This window comes from Chaetura pelagica, unplaced genomic scaffold, assembly GCF_000747805.2.
Source record: "Chaetura pelagica isolate M959 unplaced genomic scaffold, ChaPel_1.0 scaffold69, whole genome shotgun sequence".
Lineage (NCBI taxonomy): Eukaryota > Metazoa > Chordata > Aves > Apodiformes > Apodidae > Chaetura > Chaetura pelagica.
In genome coordinates, this window is record NW_009970724.1 from 8,742,580 (window position 1) to 8,769,099 (window position 26,520).

General features: G+C 35.8%; 1 protein-coding gene across 1 annotated transcript in view; it reads left to right on the plus strand.

The window, feature by feature from the left end:
* The window catches only part of FNBP1L (formin binding protein 1-like), a 62,343-nt gene that overhangs the window by 9,651 nt on the left and 26,172 nt on the right, over positions 1 to 26,520 (plus strand). Inside the window, exon 2 of the mRNA XM_010006764.1 lies at positions 26,172 to 26,287. Within this exon, the coding sequence (XP_010005066.1) occupies positions 26,172 to 26,287 (116 nt within the window). The remainder of the gene's footprint in view (positions 1 to 26,171; positions 26,288 to 26,520) is intronic.

Below are 26,520 nucleotides of genomic sequence, written 5' to 3' on the forward strand. Positions count from 1 at the left end.
CGGGGTCGCGGGCGGGCTCGGACAGGGGCCGCGGCCCGCACCGGGCACCCTCTGGGCGGCGGCGCCGAGCGATCGCGGGGCTGCTCCCTGCCCGAAAACCGCCGGACTGCTCTGGCGAGTAAGGCGCTTGGAGCTGTCGCCCGTAATTGGAAGCAGCTCTTACATAGCTTTGTCTCTCAAAGTCCCCCAGAACATTGGCTAATGCTGTATTTTGTTTTTTAAATACGAAGATCTGGCATCGAGGAGACAGATAAGTGTCTGCTCGCCTGTGTCGCGTTAGATCTTTTCTTAAACCTCGACTGCTCCGAAGGTTTGTTTGGCTCTGCTGAGGGCAGTAAGGAAGGTGCTTCTCCCGGGGGAGTCTGTCGGAGCAGCACGGCGATGTCTGCTCGCAGGCCCTGGTGGGACGTTGTCTTGTATTTTCTCTGTCAGATTTCCTACTGTTGCTGCTATAACTGCAGCTGATGCTGATCGTGGGAAAGCTTCAGCACACACAAAATAATTCCAACAAGTCCCCGTTTGAAATGCTGCTTGCCCTTCTTTATTTGCCTTTAAAGACCAAAGACGCTGAAGCACAGACACTTGCAGTCAGAAAAAAATGCACAGAAAGCTAAACATAGCAACTTGAATAAACTTACCTTGGACCTAGCATTATACTTTTTTCTAATATTAAGTTCAATTACATTCTTTTATCAGTAGGTCCTAGTGCAGGGCTATTAGTCTCTAGAGGAGCAAAGATCTGCTTAACGCTGAGACAACTTGTTGCCGCGACGAGCTGAGCAGTCCAAGGCAGGCTGTGGCATTGCAGGCGGTGTGGGTGGGGTAGAGCTGGGCTGATGGAGCTCCTGAAGCCACCTGAGGAAGTGCTGTCTGGCTATGCAAAATGAAGATGTAATAGCATTGCATCACGTGTACTATGTGGAGAACCCTGATTTAAAGATATTTAGGCGTTATTTTAGTGATTTGAATAGCACCTTGGACTTAAGTAGGATTTATAGGAATGATGAGAGTTAAGATAAAATACGCTTGTGCTGGCAGCACTGCTGTGTCAAAACTGAAATATAAAACTGTTGTAATATTAACAGCAAGTAGTCGGTAAAACCCTTGATTTATATTGGCAGCACAAGTGTGTCTTTGTACACATGCTTGTATATAATCCAGATGAGAGGTTGTAGGTCAGTGTTTTTAAAAAGAGGGGAATTGCATTTTATGTGTTCAGCTTGTAAATGACCGTTAAGGTTTTGTAGTCTATCTTGTATTCAGTTTTGTAAGAACGTGTTTATCTTCCTTATATGCTTAAGAAATACATACAAGAAGGTGGATTTTGACCTCAGACTTTGTTTAATGACAGGCATTTCATTCACTGTGTTATTAAACTAGCAGGATTTTATCTAAACCTATATGCTGTTTCCTAAGTCACTAATTCTTATGTAGTAGTTTGAAGAAATAGTGTCAGACATTTAAGCTAAAAGTTTTACTGCAACACAGTACAAGTTTTTACATTAAAGTGTGACTTGTAAGTGGCATGTTTTTTTCAGCTGAATCTAATAATACTTTTGAGAAGTATCTATTAGGGTTATAAAGCAAACTTTGCTGGAAAAATATTCAGTTCTTCTCTTACTGATCGAGTATTGAATGTTTAATTGTTTTAACAACTCTCTTTATAGAGTGTTAGGGGTTGGGCAAATAAAGATTGTGGGTTTTTTTAATACAGCAAAAAATTAAATTAATTAAACTAGCTTAAGTCCAGGTTAAAAACATACAGAAAAATCAGTATTTGTGGAGTGTCAAAGACAAGCTTCTGAACAAGGAGTACATTAGATGTGTTTGTTCCCAAATTCTCCCTATGCAACAAAATTCTATCAGCCACAAGACTACCTCAGAGGCTTTTTGTCTTGTGTGGTTTGGTCCATTTGTGTACTAATGCCATCTTTGTAAGATTTTACACTTGTCGATGAGCAGGACCATCTTTTTAAGAATTGGTTTCAGATCATCCCCTGGCTCAGACAGGTATTACTGTATTGATATTCAAAGGTAAATTTTTAAAGATAATGTAAAAACATGAGGAGGAAGGAACTACTTTACTTTGTGGGTGGCAGAACACTGAAGCAGGCTACCCAGAGAGGTGGTGGAGTCTTTGTCTCTGGAGACATTAAAAAATCACCTGGACGCCATCCTGCGCAGCTTGCTCTGGGTGAACCTGTTCTGACAGGATGGTTGGACTAGATGATCTCCAGAGATCTCTTCCAACCCCTAATATTATGTGATTCTATGTTTAGTAGCTTTTCCTTCTTATGCCCTGTTGTTAGCATCAGTCCAACTTCAGAAGGCAGCCCCAGCTGTGCTGGGTTTGCTGATGACTTCAGCTGCAGTAGAGACTCATGATGTTGAGGGTCTTCAGCTGCAGAGAATGCTTCTGCACAGATTTTCTGGAGACCTTGTTGAGCCTAAAGCTCTTCCTCATTAGTGCTTGCACCTGTGATCTTAAAGTGGAATTTTTCAGGATTAAGACTGGTACCTAGATTATAGTTTTCCAGAACATTTGCAAATATGTATGTAGGCGTTACTGATTCATTGAGGTAAATTTGATTATTTTGTCTTAGGTGTTTTAATATTTCCTTAACTCTGCCTTCTCATATTGTATCTCTTTGTGTTGGTTATTGATATTTTATGCTTGTTCACAATTCTGTGGTTTTTGGGGTCTTCTTGGGGGGTGGTTGTTTGTTTTTTTTGGAGGGTTGGGTTTTTTTCCTTCCCTGGACTCTTTATGCTATTTCTGATGAGTAAAAAGCATGCATGGATGAATTTAGAGACAGATAAGAAGTTAGAAGAAAAATTAGGGAATTAGAAAAGCAGCTCATGTCTGGTATTTATGTGGTACTTGTTTAATGTGGCTGTTCTGGTACTGAAGCAATGAATATGCTACTGTTCTTTAACTGGCTATATCAGGAACATGACATGGGAAAGATTTTCTTTGATAGCTTTTTATTTTCTAATCCTTTAAATTTTGTAGCTGCTGTTTCTGTTTGTGGATTATGGGGCTCTTTGCTTTTCCAGCAACCATTTTTATAAGTACACTACCATTCTCTGATGTGCACAGGTCGAAACATATGTCTAGAGTAGGCTGAAGTAGTTAGAGACACTTACTGCTTTTCATTATGTCTTGGCTAAGCACCATGCTCCCTGTTGACTTACTACTTCCAATTATGAATGTATTTCCTTTGATAACATTGTATGAAATAATGTGAATTAAAAGTAGTCATATAAATAGTCATTAATTTAAATCATCTTGTCATTAGAACTGCTTCATTCTATAATATTTTCTACAGAGTGTGAAATTTGTTCCCCTTTTATGCTTTTCTATTGCAAAAATTAAAAAATTGATCAATTTTGAAAGTATTATTCCACAAATAGTTTTTTTTCTCATTAGTGCTTTTATCTTTGTGGTAACTCTGCAGCATATTCCTTATGGAATGTGCATGTCCACAAAAAACCGAAGATACTTGGTGAACTCTGCATGATAATATTCTTTTAATGGTTAGAACAGGGTAGTGAGAACCGGGAAATTAAATCTTGTGTAATCCAGTTGAAATTATATTTTCTGAGAATTTGACTGTTGTGTGCTCTGTTTCCTATCTGTAATATCTAACATTTTCCTAGGTAGTATTTGTAAAGCAGTAATTGTCTGATTAAAGGGGACACATAATCACATTGCTGCACTTCATTGGTAACACAAAATTGCTGCTGTTTGTTTAGATTGAGAGTTTGAATTTTTTTTTAACACCCTTTTTTCAAATGCAGCATGTTTATGTTCACCTAATGAGCAGAAAGAGGGTTTACACATTGAAGTCCTGGGCAGACGTGCGTACTTTGCTTAATAAGGTGTTTGCCTGACATCTCTCAAACTGTACTGCAATATCCAAGGCAAGAATAGATGAATGGAACTAAAATCGTTTTCTTTTAGAAACTTGAAGTAGTTGGAAATAAAAGTGATGGAATGTAGTATCTTAAAGAATCTACTCAGCATGAGCATCTGTTCAGTGTGTATGTTTCTGCACATCTGGAATTCTTTTTGTGATTGACATAAAGTATACAAATAACATTAAGCAGAATATTTAACAAAATATATCTGGTTATTGTCGTCTGGGTTTTTGTTAAGTTAAATTGAATATGTAGTGCATTGGCTTTGACTCTAGCATCGGGTTTGATGTTAAAAGTTGACTGAGCTTTGGAGACTGGTTGATAATAAAGTTTTTGGCTTAAGGAGTGGGAAGCAAGTGAAATTGTGTGGCTGGCACTCATAAGTGACTTCCTTGAAAATTTAATTAAAGAGTTTGTGTTGTCTCCTTAAAAAAATCAGGAAAGATGTTTTTCCACTTTTGATGCACATTCTGTCTTTCAGACCTCTTAGAACCTTTTAATAGCAGTTGGCAGAAAAAGAGTTTGAATGCTGTGTTAGAACATTTTCAGTCTGCAAAACCAGTCTAGCCATCTGTTTCTCACCTCTTGATAAATATTTAAAGGAGAAGTTTCGCTGAGGGCTTTTGTGCTAAGATTTTATGATTAAAAAAAAAAAGGCTCTAGAAGATTTAATGATACTATTGTTGTGAGCTCCTTGGGGCCAGAAGCACACCATCTTTTATAATTAAGAAACCACTGGCACTAGAATACCATTTTAGAAATGAGTTACGTTTGACCAAAGAAAGATCAAAGTATATTTGATTATGTGCTCTTTTTAATCTTTCCTTAAACAAAATTCCTTCAGTGGCTAAACCCAAGTTTTACTTATAAAAAAATTAAATAATTGTCAGTTGCATCAGTAAGTTTGCAAAAGCTGTTAAAATTTTCTTATGCTTTTATGACCTGTTTCAGACATTGTTTCCTTCTTTAAAAATGATATATTCACTTTTTGTAGAAGAATAATAATTGTGTAGCAATGTTGTCTAATCCTAAAAATTGCCAAGTTTGACTACATGGAAAAACATCCATATAAGGTAAATACGAAAAACTTTACACTGAAAAGCAGCCAGGTATTATTCAGCATATATCTGTTGCAATAATGTATTATATTTTTATTCACTGAATTAGAAAATTTGTAATTTTTTTAGCTAAATAGAAGCTTTTTTTCAAAGCAGTTTGAAACTGAGAAACCTTTCTCTACAATTAATATGATCGTGGTTATGTAGTTAAAAAAATACATTGAAAGTAATTATAAATATCAGCCCATCTCCCATGTGGAAATTCTTCTGTGCTTCTGAATTTTAATCTTTTGTAAAGTTTTGTAGTGTGCTAACTCATATTGTGTTAAAAGCAATATTCCAGTTAATATGTAGATGTTTGTGAGATCAAACGGGGATGTTTTTATCCCAGGTTTCTCCTTCAACTTAACCCAGAGATTGCAAGCAGTACTCTGTATGGGTTCTCTTTTCATTCAGTGTTCTTGCTGTTGTGGTCTGCAAATGGGTGCAAGGAATGTGGCTTGTGGCTAGCGTATGAAATCAGAGTTTTACAGATGCGTGGAATGGCCATACATTTCCTCTGCCATGGGCAGGATACTGGATACAGTGCTTAACCTCTGTGAGGTTACAGTCTTTCACAAGGAGTACTGTGCAGCTTATTTCATTCTTGTGAAGACCTGTGAGATTTCCAAGTAGAACATTATGTAAGGATCAAGTACTTGATTATTGAATGTGTAGTTATATCAGGTTCCAGAATGAAAACAATTGTATCAGCTTTTAGTTAGAAATAATATTTGTCTGTATTTTTCCAGCAATTGTCTGGTTCGTAAACATCTGACCTTTTTACTGATTTTTCCAGGAAGGGATGAGTCATTGTCTTGAGACTTTATCAGTTTGGTTTTGATGTTGAATGTGATTTGATTTCAGAATGCTGCATACATGTTTGTGCTCATGAGTGTCTCTCTGGAAAGCATTTTCTCAGTTTTGAAAACTATTTATCACCTGATGTCTATTAAAATGGCATCTGGTTTTATTTATACTCCTACTTGTAGATGTACTCGGAAATGCACATGCTCTTCAGGGAAGTTTATACAAACATACATAGGACTGCACTTACCTGGAAGTGCTGAAAGCTACAAAAATATAAAATCTGAGAGTTGCCTATATCAAGATTCTAAATGCTACCACTAGCAGTTTGATTTCCTGAGAACGGCATGATGTTGTTTGAGATTGCAAGATCTTTTATCTCAACCAGGCAAAGAATTTCTTTTAAGAGTGTATTTGTCAAAATAAGTATCCTTTGGAATGGCAAATCCATCAAAACTTGGATAGAGAAAAACGTGAGTAGAGAAAGTCTGTTGTCCAAGTGTTCAGGTTTCTGTTCTTGATGAGGGGTGTCCCCAGTAGGTATGATTTGTGCTATCAACAGTTTGCAGGTACTGAAAGGCAGAGGATTAATGCTTGTGTAGAGTTGTCACTGGTGCTACAAACACACTGAAGTAAGTCTGAAGTGTCTAGAAGTTAATTTGTTTATTTAAACTAGTTCTTATACTGGATTAATCTGGGTGAGACCCTCTGTTTTTACTACAATAGTTAAATACTTAAGTTTTTTTATTTGTAGAACAGTTTTTTAGCATACTTGGTAAGGTCAGTAATGCAGGTTTTGGTTGTAGGCTTTCAGGGTTCGTTTGGTTTTGGTTGTTGTTTTTCTTAATGGAAGGGAAATTCTTAAGTTTTCATTGTTCGTAGCACACGTGTACTTTTTCAGCAACTTGAATTCTTTTTGGTAGAAAAATAATTCCCCAAAGTCCAGATGTGTTCAGCTTTTTCCTTGTGTTGATGAACAAATTGTTCAGTGAGAGCTGAAATTCCAATCAGCTTGTTTCATTTTGCCCCTAATGAGTTTACATATCCCAGTCCCAGTGCTCTCTTGGCAGAAAGCTGAGATGTTCGTCTTCGGATGCATGTCAGTGCTTCAGCTGGATGGGAGGAGAAGGAAAAAAAGAAGTATTGAACTAATGAAAACCAGAAGGTTTTCATTAAAATGCTGACCCTCTACACTGATTTTGTTTATGGAATTATCTGCAATAAATCTGTTAGTCTGGGTTGCTGGTTTTTCTCCACTGCAGTTTACATTCTAAGAGAAGAGTGGTAAGAACAAGAAAGGTCTTAATTGGGGGGATAGTTATTTTTCTGGTAATTTCAATAGTATTGACATTTGAAATAGTTACATGTGAGATTCATTAATACCTTTTCCTTGATTTCTTTCCTTAGGCAAAATTCTGCTTCTTTGTTGTTTACAACAAAAAGTGCACTAAATTGCTTCAGGTGCTTTTTGGCATTGTGGTTTGTGCATTTATACATAGTTTTACTACTTTCCATATTTTTCAAAGGAAAAGTGCAGTCTTAATAGTGAGCTAAAAAGCTGATATTGCAAGACAAATTTTTCTTGGGCTTTATTGTGAAACTGTTGTGTAGTTTTGAACAAGTAAACTCATTTTTAATCTCTGTTACTTGGGTTGTAAAATGGGAATAAAGTGTGTGTTTTTTTAAAATTAATTTTGTTACAATACCTGCTTTTGTAGGATACTTCAACATTTTTTAATGTGTAAGTGCAAAGCAATATAGTATTGTAAAATATTAGAAGTAAGACACAAAAAGCAGCAAATTCTAATAACTTGCCATGATTCTCTTTTATGAGATGGTCTGCTTGAAGTAACCATTTAAAACTCTTCACTTGAAGGGGTAAAATCTGCTGTGTACTGAGAAGAAAGTTCACCATTTTATCATAGTATCTATTAATGTAATTGCTTATGCTTAGCAAGTATTTGTTTGCAAGGCACGTGCCCTGCAAATCACTTCTCATTGGCTGGTGCACAAGAAATAGTACAACATGCATTTTTGTAGTTCCATATGATGTTAAAGAACATTTTTGCAGCATTGTGTGATGAAATGGCATCCACTTGATTTGAGTTTGAAGTGTTGTTTAAGTCCTGAAGAACTTCTGAAATGCTACAGCCATTGCACTGGAGAGTCCAGAGGCATTCTTGCTTTTGGCATACTTGGGGGAACCAGATGTTAGTGAAGGTGAAGAAGATGGGTGTGCCTTTTGGATCTTTATCTGCTTTGTAAAAACTTTGGAAAGACAGCATTTGATTGCTGGCTTTTTTCTCATTCAGAGTGGGTGCCCAACTCAGTGCACGTGAAAGCCTCACTTTGTGATTTCTGATTGGCAAAGTAATTGAGGGGGGTTTTCTTTCAATGTGGAGTAAGCTTCTTGTATGCTTCTTTTCCCCCCAGATGCTTTTTTTTTTTTTTACCCCCCCCCCCAAATAATGTAAATTGCGTTTATGTTTCTTACAATGTTTTCAAATAAGTGTTTGATTTTGGTGGCATAGGGTTTTCTTTGTGGCCATGAGTAGTAAAACAATCGATACATATGAACTCAAGACAGTATCTATGCTACAATACAGTTGGCTTTTTCTGCAGTAGAGAAATACTGTAGTAGGGGGAAATTGCCATGTTTCTAATGCCCAACACTTTCTAATGTTTCTAACATGTTTCTAATGCCCACTCCCTCTAATAGTGGATGTGTTGTTCCTGTTTTAGCTGTTATGACATCTATTTTACCTCTGATTTTCCCCTATTTATATGAAGTAAGTCACAATTAGAGGAATAATTAGGGTATTTGACATCAGTAATCACTAGTTGGAGTGTATATTACCTTCATGTTTATTTAGTGTCTAGAACCTCTAGTCACATAGCGGCTTGTGTTGTGCTACACTACACAAACACACAGGATAAAGACCATCCCCAATTCAGTTAACTTTTAATTTCCAGCAGAAGATGGGTCATTTACTGATCTTGCCAAATAAGAGTTGGGCAAAACCATATATTGTTTGGCATGAGACAGAGTGATCTCAACTGCAGCATCTTAACTTTCTTTTGGTATGCTTTGTAAGCAAAGGGTATCAATGGGGTGGACCCATGTCATGTTTGCAGGCCCATAAGCAACTTAAAGAGAATGCAGGGAATACTTGTTGAAATGTACAAGGGAGTGCTGGAGTCTCATTAAAAGTAAGCAGTAATCCTTTGGTATAATGAAGTAATAGAGCTGGAATCAGCTAGCAGTGTCCTTGAAAGTGAGGTTAGAGGCTAATGTTTGTTGCATTAGAGAAGGATAGAAGGAAGCAGGAATAGATAACACTCAAGAAATGCCAGTGAAATGGTACCAGAGAGAGGGATGTTTCTGTAACTGAGAAATTTGATTAATAAAGAATGGGTAAGAACTGCAGCTATTTAGATCTTTATAGTGCAGATATGTGTCTATAAATTTAACTTTACCAGTATTTATTTGTTCTATGAGCAAAGGTTTCACAGGATCAGTGAAATGCATTAATGTGCTTCAGAGTAAGTATTGTACATCAGGAACTTCTCAGCAGATTTTTTTTTCAGAGGGGGGTAATTGCAAAGCTAACTAAATTATTAAAGTAGATACTCCAGTGATCCTGCAGTACTAATGCATCCTTACAGGACAGTCCTCTGGTTTTCACCCTACTTGGTCCTCCAATGTGTTTCTGTGGTAAAATGTGTAGTATTTAATGGAATAGCTTTTCAGGGTTATGAGCTTAGACTGCTGTAATTTGGAATTTAGTAGAAAAAGAATGTGTTTTAGTACTTGGGTTTATAAATGATGAAAATGTTACTTTCAAGTTATTTAGAATTAAACTAATTAGTTAAAAGTTTTACTTTAATTTTTTTTTTATTATCTGGGGAATTTGCTAAAGAGTAGATGACATTTGAGATCTGTGCACTGTGGTTTTGCAGCATGTTGTATTGAAATGGGAAAAAAACAGACTGGAGTATCTGGTTAGGTGTCGTATCTAAGAAGATTGCATGTTTAAAAGAAGAAAAACTAGCTTTTTGAAAATAAATAGTAACTTATCAGGAAAATTCAAATGCTTAGCATTTTTCCACTTCATAAGTAGTGGAAGGGGAATGTAGACTCTACAGTTGCTTGAAACTTAAATATAAACGTCACCATGTGAGGCAAACCAAGCAATTTCGTGAGGTATCCTGACTCTTTGGCATGAAATTCAAATATTTATTCCTGTAGCAAGAGGTGTGGTGATCTGATTAAGGCTTTAGGTTAAGACTAAGGAAATAGGGGTTGTGGGTTATTTGTTTTGGTTTAGCTTGATTGCTCCTTTGTTTTGTAAAAGCTATGAGGCCTTTGTGTTCTTTGTGTTCTCATTCCCTATGTATATAACAGATTTTTTTTTTTTTTTTTTTTTTAAATCAGCCTCCCTGAGTTTGTAACACATTAATATTAAGAGTGGTTTTTTGGTTGTTTTTTTTCCTGACTGATCTCTCCTAATAACAGGAACAACTTCTTTCTAAACTGGCTTTTAAAGAAACATTTTTACTTAGGTAGCTATGCAGTAGAATGATTACCTTTTTCAGGAACAATCTTGCCGTTTCTGGGCACAAGCCTAGCAGATGAGAGTTAGAAGTGTGATTCCTCGAGATTCAGCTTTATCTTCTGCATTCCTGAGAGGGAAGTGGTAAGGTCGGAGTAGTTGTGTGTTATCAGACATTTTTACCAGAACAAGCATCCAATCAATGGATTGGAGTTGGAGTCATACAAAACCAAGAATTGTCTTGGTATGTTAAAACCTTAGTAGGTGCAAACAAAAACACACCCAGTGATTTTCTATTACTTCGGTTCTCAGGGCATATAATTTAGTTTCACTGAAACTGCACTGATTTTCTTATAGATTTAAAATAAAGTCTTAAAGATGAGATGGCAGTCCTATTTATGCTTAGTGATTCTGTGTAGTGTCTGGTTTACACTGCAAGGCTTTAATTGTGGGCTATGTTAAGAATACATCTTGACATCATTTGTATGAAATGCCTTACAATTTTTTAGAAACTATGTATCAGCTGAAAGTGAGAGTCCTGAATGGCCAGCGTTCATACTCTTGGATAATAAGACACAATGGAAGATCTGTGCTTCAAACGCAAGTTTCAGTTCTGAAGGGAGAGCTGTTGTTTCATCTTTATAGACCTTAAGTTGGAGGAGTACTGCAAATAGTTTATCTGTGCTGGATTGTGGGAAACAGAACAGTGAATTTCTAACAAAGACCTTGTATGTAAATGTTTCTTATGATCTTGATAGACTATTTGTAGTACTTTGTACTTTTGCATTTCAAACTTTTATCATGCAGACCTAATCAGATCATAAGTCAGACCTGAAGTTTGTCGCTTTCTTGATTGTTTTTCTTCCTTAGGTTATTGATATAGAGGCTTATGGTTTTTGCTGACTTCCATTCATTTGTGGAAGGAAAATTATGCTTCTGGATCTCCCCGAGTTCATCTGACAGTTGTTTCGATACTGCCTTTGATACTTCTAAGGACTAGTACCAGTTTCTCTGTTAGGAAGACAGCATAGCTTTTAATAACATTGTTTCTTCCTATCCTTCCTTAGGTTGTTGATTCCTCTTACTCAGTACAATGACCTTTAAAGTAGTTAATAATTTTAGTGGATTTATAGGTGACTTTTCAGTAATTGTGTGTGAATTGTGGAATACTTCCTATTTGGTTTTGGTTATATATTTTGTTGCTAAACACTGAGGAATGAGTGATGCATATTTTTAAACTTCTGTAAGTTTTTGTCTTTTTACTGGTCGTGGTAATGAAAAACAAAGCAAAGGCAGAACATTCACAGGCTTTGTCCCTCCCAAGGCCATCAAAATAAAACAATGTTTCATGTGTTTTAGAGGTTGTTGGTTTTTTTAAGTACAAAAATTGTCCAGTAAGCTGCAAGTACATAGCAAAAATGCCTTGCATCTATCCATATCTGTAATTTCAGGTGGTGAGTTTTAAAGCATTTTTTCAAGAGCACTTTGCTAATCTTTCATTAATTTCCAGTTGATTTTAATTGTCTCAAGGTAGTAGATTATGGAGTTTAACCTCATTATGAGGAATTTTTTTTTTTAGATGTATTTTGTTGTGAGCTGATGAGGGTACTTGAAAAATAGAAATAAAAATCTTAAGTATTCCTGTTGTAAGTAGACAGTCTGAAGCTTTTCTTCAAATTGGATTATTTCTCTTCCAATATTCTCTGCCACTAAACAAACTAATGCAATAGTAAGTTTATACCAAGAAATGGCATCCTAACATATTAAGCAATTTTTTCCTATGAGATTCTGCTTTTCTTTTTACTGAAAACAATTTATTTTTATATTCATTTGCTAGAAGTTTTTAACAATTTACTTGCTCCATTTTTAATTTGTTTAGACTGTCTTCTTATTTTATTAATATTTATGTCTTTAGTGTTACAGTTAATTCTGTTTCTTCAACAGCATTGGTTTCTGTCTTCTGCTTCATATTAACTTCTATTATGTAAGGAAAGTATAAGACTAAAGAGTTAGCACGACCAGTTCACAATGAGGAAGCCCCAGATATGTAAAGTTATGTATAAAAAGGTATTTTTTTTTTTTGGGTACAGCATATGTTCTGATGTGTGGTGCAGTTTTATTCTGGGCTTTGTATGAGCTGTGGTTTATAATCCCTACAATATTGTATAGAACATCTGCAATATCTTAAAATGGTGTTACAGAAGGCTTTTATGTTAGCATTTTAGCAGTCTTCCATAATCAGTATTGCCATATGAAGAACGCTTTTCAATAGCCATCATTACTTTAACTTTTTTGAGTGGAACCAAGGGTAGGTATGTTTTATATAGTGATTCAATGTTTAGTTTATAGGTTTATTTCTTGGCTTTAAATATTAAGCACAGTACATGAAAAGGTATTTCCAGTAAAGCTGTATTTAATACTAGCTGACACAGAATCTAGAACAGCTCGTCTGATTACATTACTGGGGCTGGAAAAAGTTTACAGTTTCAACTGCAAGTAGTTTATTTGAATTATATTTGCTGTGCTGTTACCCTACATCAATATTTGCAATCTTAAGTTACATCTTGAGAAAAACACCTTTGTTTAGTGTTTTCTCATTGATTTGACAAGCTTGGTTTCACCTTGTATTTATGTACTAGTTGTGCATCCTAATGTGTTTTGAATTACAAATAGTTGTGCAGTAATCACTGATTTGAAAATGCTTTTGCTAGGATACCAAGTTTTAAGGCTTCCCAAATATGAAACATGGATTTTGAGTGGCATTTTAATCAAGCTCGTGAAGTGAATAACAAAGTTGAAACTCCTATATGCAATTAGATGGTTTAAGTTTTGAAGTTAATGGAATAAGACATCTTTATTCAGAGAAATAGAAAGTTTTGTGATTTCATCATTATTTCATGTTTTATTCAATATCTGAGAAAGTCTCAGCACGTATTTAACATTTGCCGACAATTCCTTGAACACTGATTATTTTGCTGATATTTATAACTGATTTATAACTTTTGCTACTTTAATTCTCTGAGGTCTTAGTGAGTACAGACATGAGTAAGCACTTAAAGAATGGAAGTACAAATAGTAGGGTTTTCTCTATAAGATCTTAAGAATGTGCTGTAGCAATGACATAAAATACTGGAGAGGTTCCATGTCTTTAGGTGGGAAGAAGGCTGTGCTGCTTTCTTCTACTTACAGGCCAATGTGTAGTCAGGAATGTTGTATAGGGTTCTTTGGTTAGATCTGGATATTGGAAGGGAAATACTATATTGTAGTGAGTTACTGTTGTCATGATCTACAGTTGAATTTTGAGCTACATCTCCAGGATATTGTTGAGCTGCTTTTTTTTTTTTGCTTTTTTTTCCCAGTTTTTCTCTTTATTTCAAATTTGGTAATACTGATGAATCACTAGGGGAGAGATCTACTAATTATTTACCACAGTAGCAGTTTTTCTGTGGCTGTCATCAATGGAACAAGCTGCTTTGCATGGAGTAGAGAATTAACATAGAGCTTAAAATGTTGCTGCTATAATTTGTCTCCCAAAGTATTTCTTGATAAGGGCAGAGAGAAGGTTCTCAATATATGCCTATTGAGTAAATACCGAAGTTATGTCAATCAGGTAAATTGTGCAGAAGAGACTTAAAGAAGGAAGTAAAAGGGAAGTAGTAGATGGACAGGAGATGAAAAAATTAGGTTAGAGATTATTAAAAAACTGATCCTGAGAAGTTATGAGAGGGAAAATATGGCCAAGACACTTCAGTTTCAGTCACAAATGAAGTACCTACATTTGATGATTATATATATATATCTATCTGATCTCCACTGTATTTCAGTGTGAATATCCTTGTGTTTTATTAGTGTAGTCAGGAAGGAAGGTAGCCTCCTGCTGAAGTACCTTTTAATTTCTATATTGGCTGTTTGCTTGATCAACTCTCAAAAAGAGACTGGCTCTTCAAAAAGAAACAGAAGCAGTCACTATTGCCAGATGTGATCCTGTCATTCTGTGTTTTCTTCTGTCCTGTACTTGAGTACTGTTTGTCTGGTTTCAGAAAAATGTACACTGCTTATACTGTAGATTTGTTTTCTTTCAATATTGAACTCCTGCAGTGGTGTGGAACATATTTTTGGAGCCCATTTTCATTGTAATACTGATGTAATTGGCATGCCAGATTACAGAAACAGTATGAAGTGTTGAGTTTGGGCTTTGTATATGTTTTGGAACAAATGAGAAATGTAGCTATGACTGTTTTAAAAATGCGGGGAGTTTTTCATCACACTGAAGTTTGTACTCAACTTTTGTACATACAGCATCCAAATACACTGTAACAGAGATTTTTTACCTTTTAAAAACATAGCTTTTCTAATGGCAGTGCCTATGCTTATGCTTAAATTGCATCACTCTGATTAATTTATCTTGTAATTTAGGGTATTTGGGAAGGAAAAATACCTTGTTAACATGGAAGGAGGAACAGCATGTGTTTGTGTTGTCTGATTTTGCAAAGTGCATAGACTAGAAAAGCTTTTATGAATATTTGTAATGTTATTCTTACAATACAGTTTATGATTCTGAAGTCTTAGCCTAGCCTGTTTGTAGGCTTATATCTTAAAAGACTCTGGGATAAACTGTCTTCTACATTTTAATATTAAGTTATCCAGATCACAAAATCTTGAGAAGTTCCATAGTTTTGAAGCTGTCAGTAGTAACATCTGGTTTTAGTTTTAGTTCTTTGTCCAATTATGTTAATGTTGCTATGAATTTTGCTTTATAAACAATGAATATAGTAGATTCTGTTACAAAGAGAGGATTATTTTTGTGGGGTTGTTTGGGTTTTTTTTGTGGTGTGTTTTTTTTTTTTCTACAGGGTGTTACCTTTATCTGAAATAGTGTTCCAGAGAAGATAGTAAGGCTCTAATTTACTGCCGTGTCACTTTCCTGTTAAGTATGTTGATCTGGTTTTGTAATCAACTTTGAAAAGTATTTACTGTTGTTTGCAAGATATTAATGAAGGGGAAGAGATGTAGCTAGTATATTCTTTCTGTTGAGCACTAAAATATCCACAGGTGATAATGAAAAGAGAAGTTCACCTTAGAGTAGGTAGACTGTGTACAGAGAAATCCCCTAGTCTATTGAGTTGACAAAAATAGCATCTGGTGAATCGGCTAACAGAAGAGCCTTCCAGTTCCATAACTGTTTATCTAACCAGTCCCCAGTGATCTCTCATCTTCCAAAGTATTGAACAGCATCTGTTCCCATTTAACGGGAAGTGGGTGTTCTCAGAACAGTCTGTGGTGATTAATTCCGTTAATATTTGAAGCCTTTCCTAAACAATAAAAGGCTAATGATTAAATACAACTGAAGAGCTGATCAGAATACCTGTGTATGGTTATCTTATTCTGTGATTTAGAAGAGCAAGTAGTTGTGGACAATCTGTATAGCACAATCATGTTTTTTGAATGCCAGTAGCAATAAATGTGAAGTATATTCCTTCATCTTAAATCTTTCTGATGAGAGCTGATAATAGCACTAGGAAGCATCTTCTAATATTCCAGCTGCATTCACTGTATTATGGTGTACCTACATTAGGGACAGTGACTGTAGTTGAATCAGCTGTCTGGATCTCTTATGCCTGTGTTTAAAGGTAAAAATTGTGCACATATACCAGAAGATCCAATGTGTATTATTTCAGTACCCAAGTTCTTGTAGATTTTCTAGGTATTTTAATTACACCTGTTATGAGAAGTGATACAAAGTTAACACCAGGATGCATGTTTTATTTCTTTGCTATGTCTTTTATTATTTATTTGGATGCTCCAATTACTGTTTAGTAATAGTGCCATGAAATGTATTTTAAAGAACTATTGTCTCAAATTTAATATTCTAAATTACATATACCTTTATTAAATTTTAAGGGATATACTTTTTTCTTTCTACTTATTCAACTGAGAGAAGGCTTAAATGTACATCTTTAAACATGGAACACACCAAATAGAGTGACAAATCCATGCACAAGAGTCTACTTGTTGAACACTGTTGTTTTTAAGTCAGTAAAAAGTGGTGTTGTCAAAACGTTCTCCTTAATAGCTGGACAGATAAATAAAAGGAAGTGATACCTGGATGACAGGGAAGTTGATACTCTCCCTTCTTTTTCACCTCCCCCAGCTGCCAAAAAGTTCTTCCTTGTTTTAAATTTGTATGGTTTGTTGTGACAGTCATTCGGCTTTTGGGCAACCTCAGAGCTATGACTTGTACGTTTCTGAACTATATTGTAGAGTCTGACTAAGTTATATACAAACTAATAGTTATTTTACTTATATCACATTTCAATTCAGCGAATCTTTCACTAAATAATGCAGTGTAAGCTGGGTTTCATGGTATTGGCAACTGGACATACTGTAATACAACTTGTACAGAGTTATGCTTGTACATGTAAGGGATAGAGAGATAACTTAATAAGCCATGACTGTGTTCTCCAAAGCAGTGGATGTGTGCTCCTTGCAAAAGAATGAGCAGCAACGCTGGTGGAATTTGTTTTCTTCTGAATTTGTGTTGCAGGACATCTTGGCATTCTGTAATAATACTCCACTTGCAAAACCTTAGCTTTCCCCGATTGTCTCATTTGTACCTCACCCCTTGTCATTACACCTGCAGGATAATAAGCTCCACTCTCAGGGAAACATTTTGCTTTGTAACACTGATACCACTCCCTTCTTTTATTGAGCAGTGTTCTGAGTTCACTCCTGTAGTGTATGGAGAGGAAAAAAGCAGCGTATACTCTACTTGTTAGGTGCTATGCCAGACTGGTTAGAGCAGGAACTTACCCCGCTCTGCAGAATCTGGGTCTCTGCAGTAGGAAAGGTCTCTGCTGTTTCTAAAAGTTTTTAGAAAACAGATCCTTTAGAATGCAAAGATAGATTAAGTCACACATGCAAGAACTGGAGAATGTCAGGGCTGCTTGATCATTTGATGTCCTGTGGATGCATTTTTAATAATATTGTGGAAGTATCTATAATTTGTAGAGAGGCATGTAAAAGTTTCTCCAATAGATTGCTTAGTCATAGACTGAAATATCCATCTTGTACAGCAGGTGTCAAACCACATAGTAGTCTTTTCTTAACTGAAGGACAAAATGATTAATCAATTTTTCAAAAACTTACAAGCCAGGTATTTTGTTCTTGCAGATTTCTGCAGGCTAGTATTAGTCATGCAGTGAATGTGCTGTTTTTGAACAGAACTTGCATGGCCTTGCATGGCTACTGGTCATGCAGTGAATTCTGCAGTCTGCTGCTTCATTGATTACAGCCCTACTTCTTTATACTATGCATTATTCCAGTGGTGCTGTAAAGATGGGATTTTCTCCAGGTATTCCTTATAAATGAGCAACAGCATCTCTCAGCATTGTACAAACAGTATTTTTTTTACTGTGATGCATCATATCACACTTCATTTATGGTTAAACTTGAAGTCTTTTTGTCTCCTTTTGCAAATGACATAACTAGGACTAAAATCTTTTTGTGCTTCTGTCTATTAACAGCATTCAGCCACTCCCAGAAGATTCAGAAAGTGTCTGCTTTCTGGCTTGGCTGTGGTGATAAGATTTCTTGGTTTGTAGGGGAATGGACATAATTGTGTCCTTTGTATATGCAAGACAAGTGTAGTGCTATTCCTGTGTTAAAGTGGCAACTATTATAATCCAATAACACATGAAAAACATATATGATCTGTGATCTGCTGTTTTCTTGGACAGAATATTTTGAAAATGGTCTGCAGTGTGTTAAATTAGGAATTAAGCTGGAAGTAGAACTAAGTGGAGAATTACTGTTTCAGAATTAAGCTTTGGTTCAAGTACAAATAAGACTAAAGATTTAAAAGATTTTTTTTAAAGCATATGCAAAAAAGTGTTGTTTTTTTTTTAATCAGAAGTTGTTTATTTAAACAAATTTCCTCCCAGTTAAAAGTTTAATGAGATTAAGGGGCTATTTGAAAGCTGAGTGGATTCTGCTTCAATTTTCAAAATAGAATTTCCTGGTATATGCTTTATGTATGCTTGTATTCTACAAGCAGGGGTTTATGGTTAGTGATTCCTTCTTTTTGTGTGTGTCTGTATTTTTCTCAAGTGGTAAGGTGTGGTGGTAAGAAAGTCCATTTTGTTTGCTTGGGACAGTATCTTACCTCCTTACTAACTTTTAGGTAATGATGTTAAAGCAGATACATATGCACAAGAAACAAGTCAGTTGACAAGCATGATGTAAAGAGGCTGTGATGGGGAGCAGAGAGTAAGGATGCCTCTACCCATGTTTTGGCTACTGCACACTGTGTTGGTAGAACTGCCTGAGGAGGAGATGGTGCATTTAGGAAATCTCACAGGGTGAGGCGGCCAGTGAGGGGAAAGGGAAGGGAAGATAGAGTGGGAGACCCCTGAGAGAAACAAAAGCAGGCCCAGACTTCTGAAGAATAGAGTTTTTCTTTACTTCATTTTGCATCCTGATACAGTGAGGTAAATGCACTGTTTTAGTTAATATTGAAGGTGCCCATCCATTAACTGAAGAATTCTGGAGATTCATAAACTGGACAAATAGGCGTAGTTGTCGAGATGCCCTCTGTGGCAGAACATTCCTTTCTTCTCTTATCTTAGCCTTGATATGCAGTGTCCCATCTGTGAACTGTTTCAATCAATTTGCTGTTCTGGTAGAAAAATAATGCTGTTAAAATCTTAATTATTAGCCCAACTGGTGCATTCATGGGTGAACTGGAGTGCACATCTGTAATCTCTAATGCCAGTCTCTAAAGTCTTCCACCTGAAATGCTCATCTCCAGACGCAGAACTGGATTCTGTTGTGGTTCTTGCTGATCATTCCAAACAAAACTCTTGTACTGTCTGAGGTAGATTCCTGCCTTTTCCTGGAAAATAAATGTGTGTCACACCTGTGAAGACAGTACCCTCTCACCAGGGGGTGGACTTTGATTCAAAAGTTTTCAAAGCACTTCCTGTGGTGCTGCTCTGAGATCTTTAAGGAGAAAAGCTTAGATTTTGTATTTCTCTTCCTCAATTATAGCTTTCCATTTTTAGCTTCACTTTAGAAACCTGACTTGATATGTTAGAGCATGGCAAGGGGTTCAGTACTACTTTTGAGTTGTTTGCTCTCTTTTATCATGCAAACATTTCTTTAATCATAGAAACTGACTTGTCAAAATAGAAGCTGACAGTGGCTTTTAAAGCAGATACACAAAAGTTTTAATGGGCAAGTGGATTATTCATACTGTGTTCATGCTATTAATTTATTCATTCTTCATTCTTCATAACAAAGTAGTACTTCTTACCATTGTTCTCCTCTTGCATATTAATAACTTCAAGTCTGTATTTTTAGCAGTTCCTCACTTAAATATTTTGAAGCTTTGACATTCGGTTTACTGTTAATACCAGAGTCTTAATTTTTGCAAAATAGCTCCATGTCTTGAAGGTCAGCTAACAAATTGCTTTCAGAAGTTCTTTTTTTAAAATTATTTTTCCTTTGTTTTGTCTCCAAAAGACTTGTAGCTTTTCTTCATACTATCCTACCTGTACAGTCTACACTGAACTTTCATTTTAAGATTAATTGAAAATGTGAAGTACTGTTTAATTTATTTATATACACCTCTAACTTTTTTTCATCTTAATATCTGCGTGCCTCTGCTTTGTTTCCAGTGTTGCTGTGTCTTTTGGTGTTGCAGCTCTGAATGTTCTCATTATTATTAATCTTCTACTCTATAAAATGCTTAGCCTTTAAGTTAGATCACAGCCACATTTTTTTCACTCCCATAATTGTAATATATTGATTGTTTTTGGAGAGGAATGAGGCGTAATTTGCAGGTTAGTCTGGAAGCTACAATCCAGAGCTCAAAGGAAGCAGAAAAGCAAGACACTTTCTATTTTGTTCTTGGTATAGAAACAGCTCTTTGTTAGTTTTAGATGTGAAACAAACAGGACATTTGAATAAAATAAGCTACTATTTAGCTGTAAGCAGTTCTTGTCTGCCTGTTTAGGAAGAAGCACATTGCAGTTACAAGAAAAAGACCAGAAGATTAAATTGGTAATTATAAACACAAGCAGGCAAGAAGAGAGATAATTGATTATCACTTCAGACAGTAAAATAGAGCTATTGTCCTAGGAGAGAAAAGGATGCAGGAGGGCGTAAAGATAGAGACCAAGTAGAAAACTAAAACAATTAGGCACTGAAGAGATTACAAAGATTGGAAAAACTTACATATATTCTCAGAAGAATATTATTGTAACATACTCTAATTAAAATACAATTTTATAATAAATTTTGTCCTGAAGAAAATAAGGAAAGATATACTATACTGGAAACTTTTCATTAATATATTTGTCTGATTATGGTTCCCATAATTTTTAATGTGGCACAGCAAGTAGTTCTTTGCACAAACACTGCAAGTTATTTTAAAAGTAATTTCTGTTGAGTAATATTTTTAATATAAAAAATTGAATAATTTGAACTTAATTCAAGGCCTTGATCTTTATTTAAAAAAAAAAAAGAGAGAGAGAAAAGCATGGTGCATATTGTTTTGTAGAAGCATTTCAGATATTTCAGAAAAGTGAAAAAAATTGAATACGTGAAGGTAGTAGTATAATGTAGTAGTATAATGTTTTGTAACTTACAAAGTTAAACTTGTTGAATGGAGTTCAGTCCTTTTGTCTTCTGAAGTATTGCTGATGCAGGAAGACGGGACATTATGCAGAATTTAACCTATCATTTGAATTTATCCATAATTCAGGTTAATTTGAGAAAACCTCATGGGCTTTAATTGAGTAAACAAGAGCTACTGTCATCAGTGTTGAGTTATATAATCAGCCACATTTTCTCTGTTGGCTTCGCTGTGGACTTGAAGTTGCGTGGTTAAGTCATTTGTGTTGTGTTTGTTTTTTTTCCCCTCTATGCTCATCCCTATAAAGAGATGTTTTTATTTGTTCTTGAGGGATTTGCGGAAAAAACAGATGTCTGTAAGAGAGGGAGAGCAAATCTTCAGTTTAACCTGGGAAAGGCTGTTTTCTCTTGGTTATAGATTTGATTCAGTTTGGCTTCTTGCTTTGTTGCTTCAGCTGCTGTTGTGAAACTTCCTGGTATCTGAAAAACATGTTAAGTTTATAACTGCATATTTGAAGCATTCGTAACATTTACCTGTGGGTCCAGTAAATAATTTGGAAGTACAATTTAGAGAGGTAACATTTATTTTGGAATAGTCTGTAACCTACTGCAAACCTTTTCTGAAGTGTCAGATTTGTTTATTTATAATGAAGAGACTTTGGACTACATTCCAGCTTTTGAGTGGGCAGTTTCTACTTAGGGCTGCTGTTAGTTGACATTAATCAGTTTAATAATAATCAGCTGCAGTTTTAATAAAGTTTTTGACAGAAACTGCCTGTGGGGAGTTATTAGAGAAACAGCAATGTATTTTGCTGTGGAATATTGTTGAGAACACACTTCACTGTCAGGGTAGTTGACAGCCATAAATTGTAGTATGTGTTTTGTTGATCTTCAGTTAGTGCCATTTTCACCTTTCTTTTAAAGGAGCCAGCCAAATTAATACACCAATACATTTATTTTTAAATTCTAAGTTCAAATGTTATTGCAACTTTGGACTTCTTGGTCCATTTTCTCCTCTGTTTAGTGTTGCCTGATTTTGCATCTCTGTTTTCATTTGAGATATTGCCTGGCTTGGCTTTTGTCTTAGTATATTAATTTGATATCCTTTGTAGCAGTGTGGAAGATTTTCTGCTTGTGTTCTGGATGAAGAGGAAACTTTTTGCTTAATTGAGGCCCAGAGCTCTAACATGGATGCTTCTGGAGAGAAGTTAAAAGGACCATGAGTACTTTCACAACTCATTTCTAGAAGCCCTTCTGAAAGGCCATTCGTTTCCACTTATTCGTTGGTGTTGCCTTTATTTTGCTGGTTTATCTCAGTGTAACTGTTGAGCAGTGTGAGGTGATTTTTTGTGACTGCAAGACTTTCCTTCATTGGTTTATTGTTTATAGAGAATCTGACAAATTGTGAAGCTAATTTGTTTGCCTGATAAATTTTATTTACCTGTTTATTGAGAGCTCTGTGTATGTGACTTAAAGAGAACTTAACAGACATCATCAGTAATTAATCTAAGGAATCAGTGTCTATGTGAAAGCTAATTAATAGTGGTTTTGTTTTAAAGACAAGTCTACAAATTATTTGTAGATTTATTTTTTTTAGACATTCAACTTTTGTCATTCATAAGCCAGTTTTAAAAAAATGCTTTGGTACTTCTTGAAAGTATTGGGTTTTTTATATTTCATAATGTATGCTTCATGTTAAGATAGTGCATAATATAATTGCTGACCAAAAAACAATAGTGAACAAAGGGACGTTGTGAAGCTGTCTCTTCAAAAGAGTGGGAACATACTGCTGTGGGATTTTTTTGTAGTTTTTTAATTCCAGTATATACAGACAAATGACTGACTAAATTAGACTTTCCATTCCTTATCTAGGAGACAATTAATGCATCCATGAGTAGTTTCACAGATGATGATAATGGTGGGGGAGCTGGACTAATTTAAAGGTTTGCAGAGTGGCAAGGATAGCTGATGGGTTTTAATCTTTTTCTTACACAGGATTTACTCTGTTCAGTTCTGTGTATGTTCTATGCACATTCCTCATATAGGAAGGGAACAGATTCTTCCCTTGAGAGGCTATGGGATAATCCTAAAAAGCTGGCTTTGCGCAGAGCAGAGCATGCTTTTTCTAGAATCAGATGAGGAAGAGGAATTGAGGAAAGGAAGAGATTTGGACACTCAGTGAGTGATGAAATACATCCAGTAGAGCATGAGGGGAGAATAGCATGTTAAATGTACTCACTTTTTCTCATTTCCATTTCATATTAATAGCAGAGGATAAATTTTGACCAGTAGAGTCTTTTTTTTTTTTTTTTTTTTTTTTTGTTAATGTTGGGAAAGCCTCTCTGGTTCGGAAATATAAGTGATGTGGTGTTCTGTAATGCTCATGAAACCTTAGCCACAACTGAGAGCTCTGTGGATTAAGGAGCCTAAGTAGGACAGCAGAGGCTTTGTTCTGCTGAGCACTGAAGAAAGTCTATTCTTCTTAATGGTATTAATGCTCCATGCCAAAAGCACCTTTTTTGAAACTTCTTTTAGATGGCAGGGTAATGTTGTCAAATAATTATAAAAATCAGTGGAATACAACAAAAGGCTTCTTGAGACTGATACATTTCATTTTTATGCATACATGAGACAGCGGGTTCACTCTACAATATGATAACCTTCTCCTTCCCACACACAAATGTATGCATTTTTTCAAAAAAACAGGAATGTCACTCTATGTGATTAAAGATATCTGTCCAGTTTACAGTGGGGGCATCAGAACAATAAAAGAAACAGGTGATGGTTTACCAAATGTATTAAAATCTTGTTTTTCGTGCCACTCCTGTTTCTTGGCTGTTTATATGGTTCTCTGGTGAAAAAGCTCAGGGAAAGTGGTAGTGTTTTTGGTGGAGACAGTGCTACAGAGGAAGGAGCACATGGCTGTTGATGGAATGGGATGGGTTCTTTTGGGTAGCAGTTCTTGCATGCTGTTGGATTGAATGCTTCAAGGCACTAATGCCATGGTTGTTGGTCCATGGTATAGGATACTGAGAGCAACCTTCAGCTTACGTTATTTTTTTAGTGTTCTTGTTGGTTGTGTAGAGTTCTGTTATCTTGGTATCTCTCTTAGTGAATACATTTTCCTTGAGTCTTAAAGCCCTGCAGTGTTTTATGGCATTTTTCAATTTAGCTTGAGATCATCCTACTCTATGTTGAAATTGAACTTAATTTGCTAATACTACAGGTTGACATAATTCATTAGGTTCAGACAAATTACTTAATGTGTGTCACAGTTTGACTCAGGTCCGACAACAATGCTCTCGATCCCCCCTCCCCCCAACCCAGGTAGGGAAGGAGAGAGAGAAAAAAGAGAGAGACTTGGCTGGATTGAAAACTAAACTACACAGCTTTAATTAAAACACTAATGAATGATACAAGAAAATATATACAATTATATACAGATATATTTAGGTATGGGCAAAAACTTCTCGCCTCCCCCCACCCCAGCAACTCCCACAGCACTTCCCTGAACTGGGAAGAGTCCCGAGGAATCCCGGAGCTGCTGCTGGAACAGAGCAGAGAGTTATGGGGGTCACGAGAGATCAAGCCTGAGGATCGACGGTGATGGATGAGCAGAGTCCTCCCTGGACGCCGGCCATGGACGGAAGAGAAGGGGAGAAGAAGAAGGAAGGAAGTTGTCTTCTGTGATCTCTGACCTTCCCTTGAGCTTACGTAGATATATGGAATGGAATATCTTTGGCCAATTTTGCTGTCTGTCTAACTCAGCCTCCTACGGGGGGGTCACAGATCTCCCCATAGTGTCTGAGCCGGCAGAGTGCAGGTGCAGCCTTGAAGCCTCAGTAGTTAGAAAAACATTCCACTGTCTTATCAGCCTAGCAGAACACACTGTTGCTAGTTACAAGAAAGCTTACTGAAGGAAAAAAAAAATTAGTAAAAAGAAAAATTGGCTTCATGCTGGCTCAAACCAGGACAATGTGCAAGACATAGCTTCTCACAGTTTTTAGTGTAAGTTAAAAAAACTTTACCTTTAAATCCTTTGCTTAGGTTTTTTTTTCTTTTTCTACTTTTTCTTTTTTAAAATTACTATGAAGCGTGTTTGGATTCAGCTTATTGAAGACAAAAGTTGTGATGTTGCAGTTGCTTGTCTTTGTGGATTACTAAGTAACTGTTAAAGGTTTACTGTAAAAACTGTTCTAAGCTGAAAAGCCTTGGTTTTTCTTCTGGGGCAGAATTTTTAGCATTTGTATCACACAAATATGTGCTAGACTAAAAATATTTTTTAGCCTGCTTTGTAGCTTTATCCTGTCCTACCTAGTCCCCGTATTTCCACTTATTTTTTGAATTTTCAACTCATCCTAATTAGTGTATTCCCCATCTATTGATCTGTACACAATACAGTGAAAGATTGGGTTTGAAGATGATTTAATATATTTACAATTCCCCAACTGTTTTTGGAAGCGTGGTTTATTTTAGAGCGTTTCTCTTTTTCTTTTGTGCCTTTGCTATAATATAACTTTCTTAATGGCTAAGGACAGGTTTGCTGTCTTTGGAATCTCTTGGTAGAGCTGATTGTGAACTGTTTATATAGATTCTCTTTAATGAATGTTGTTCATATGCAGACTATACCCAACTTAGTTATGCAGCTATAATTCATATTTTTCTTTCGGTGGATAATTGTAAGAGTAGAAGTAACTTTTTTTTAATCCAATGCAATTACAACTGCTTGTGTTTTAAACTACCAAAGGCATAATTTCTGTTGAACCCTCTCTTATTTACCTAATACTCATCTTCAGTTATGTCTTTATTATCTTGATGGAAATGATCCACTTCTTAATTAAGGGATTCAGGGGATAAAAAAGACACATTTGCATTGGGAAATTGATCAAAGACTGTGTACAACTTAAAATGCAGGTATTTTGAGCTGTTTTTACAGAAAGAGGTAGATCTCTGCCTGCAAGGACAGCTTACTGTTTTGGTATATGGCACATGTATATATATACCCACACACACACGCAAGTGATTTATAACTGGAATAACTTCTATACAGGTAGCAAGCATTCCTCCACAGCACAACTCATAAATAAATTTTATGTAGTTTCTGTTGCTGCTGTGATTATTAACTAATTCTGGGTATTTTTGTTGCCTTTTGTTTTTAAAGGATCAGTTTGATAACTTGGACAAGCACACACAGTGGGGCATTGACTTCTTGGAGAAATATGCAAAATTTGTTAAAGAAAGGATAGAAATTGAGCAAAACTATGCAAAACAACTGAGGTAAGGATTTATTTATTTTTTTAAATAATCTTAACAGTTACCTAAAATTACTGTGTCACATGATGTGCAACTATGTAATATTGTGATTAATGACCATTTTTGATTTACAGAGTGTATTTGACCACTAGTTCTTTTCATGGCAAACAAGTTTTTCTTTACTAGTTCATAAACAAAGTTATCTTCAGGTGAATGATTACATGCTTGCTTGTTTTTGCCTTCTTCTTTCCCACTCT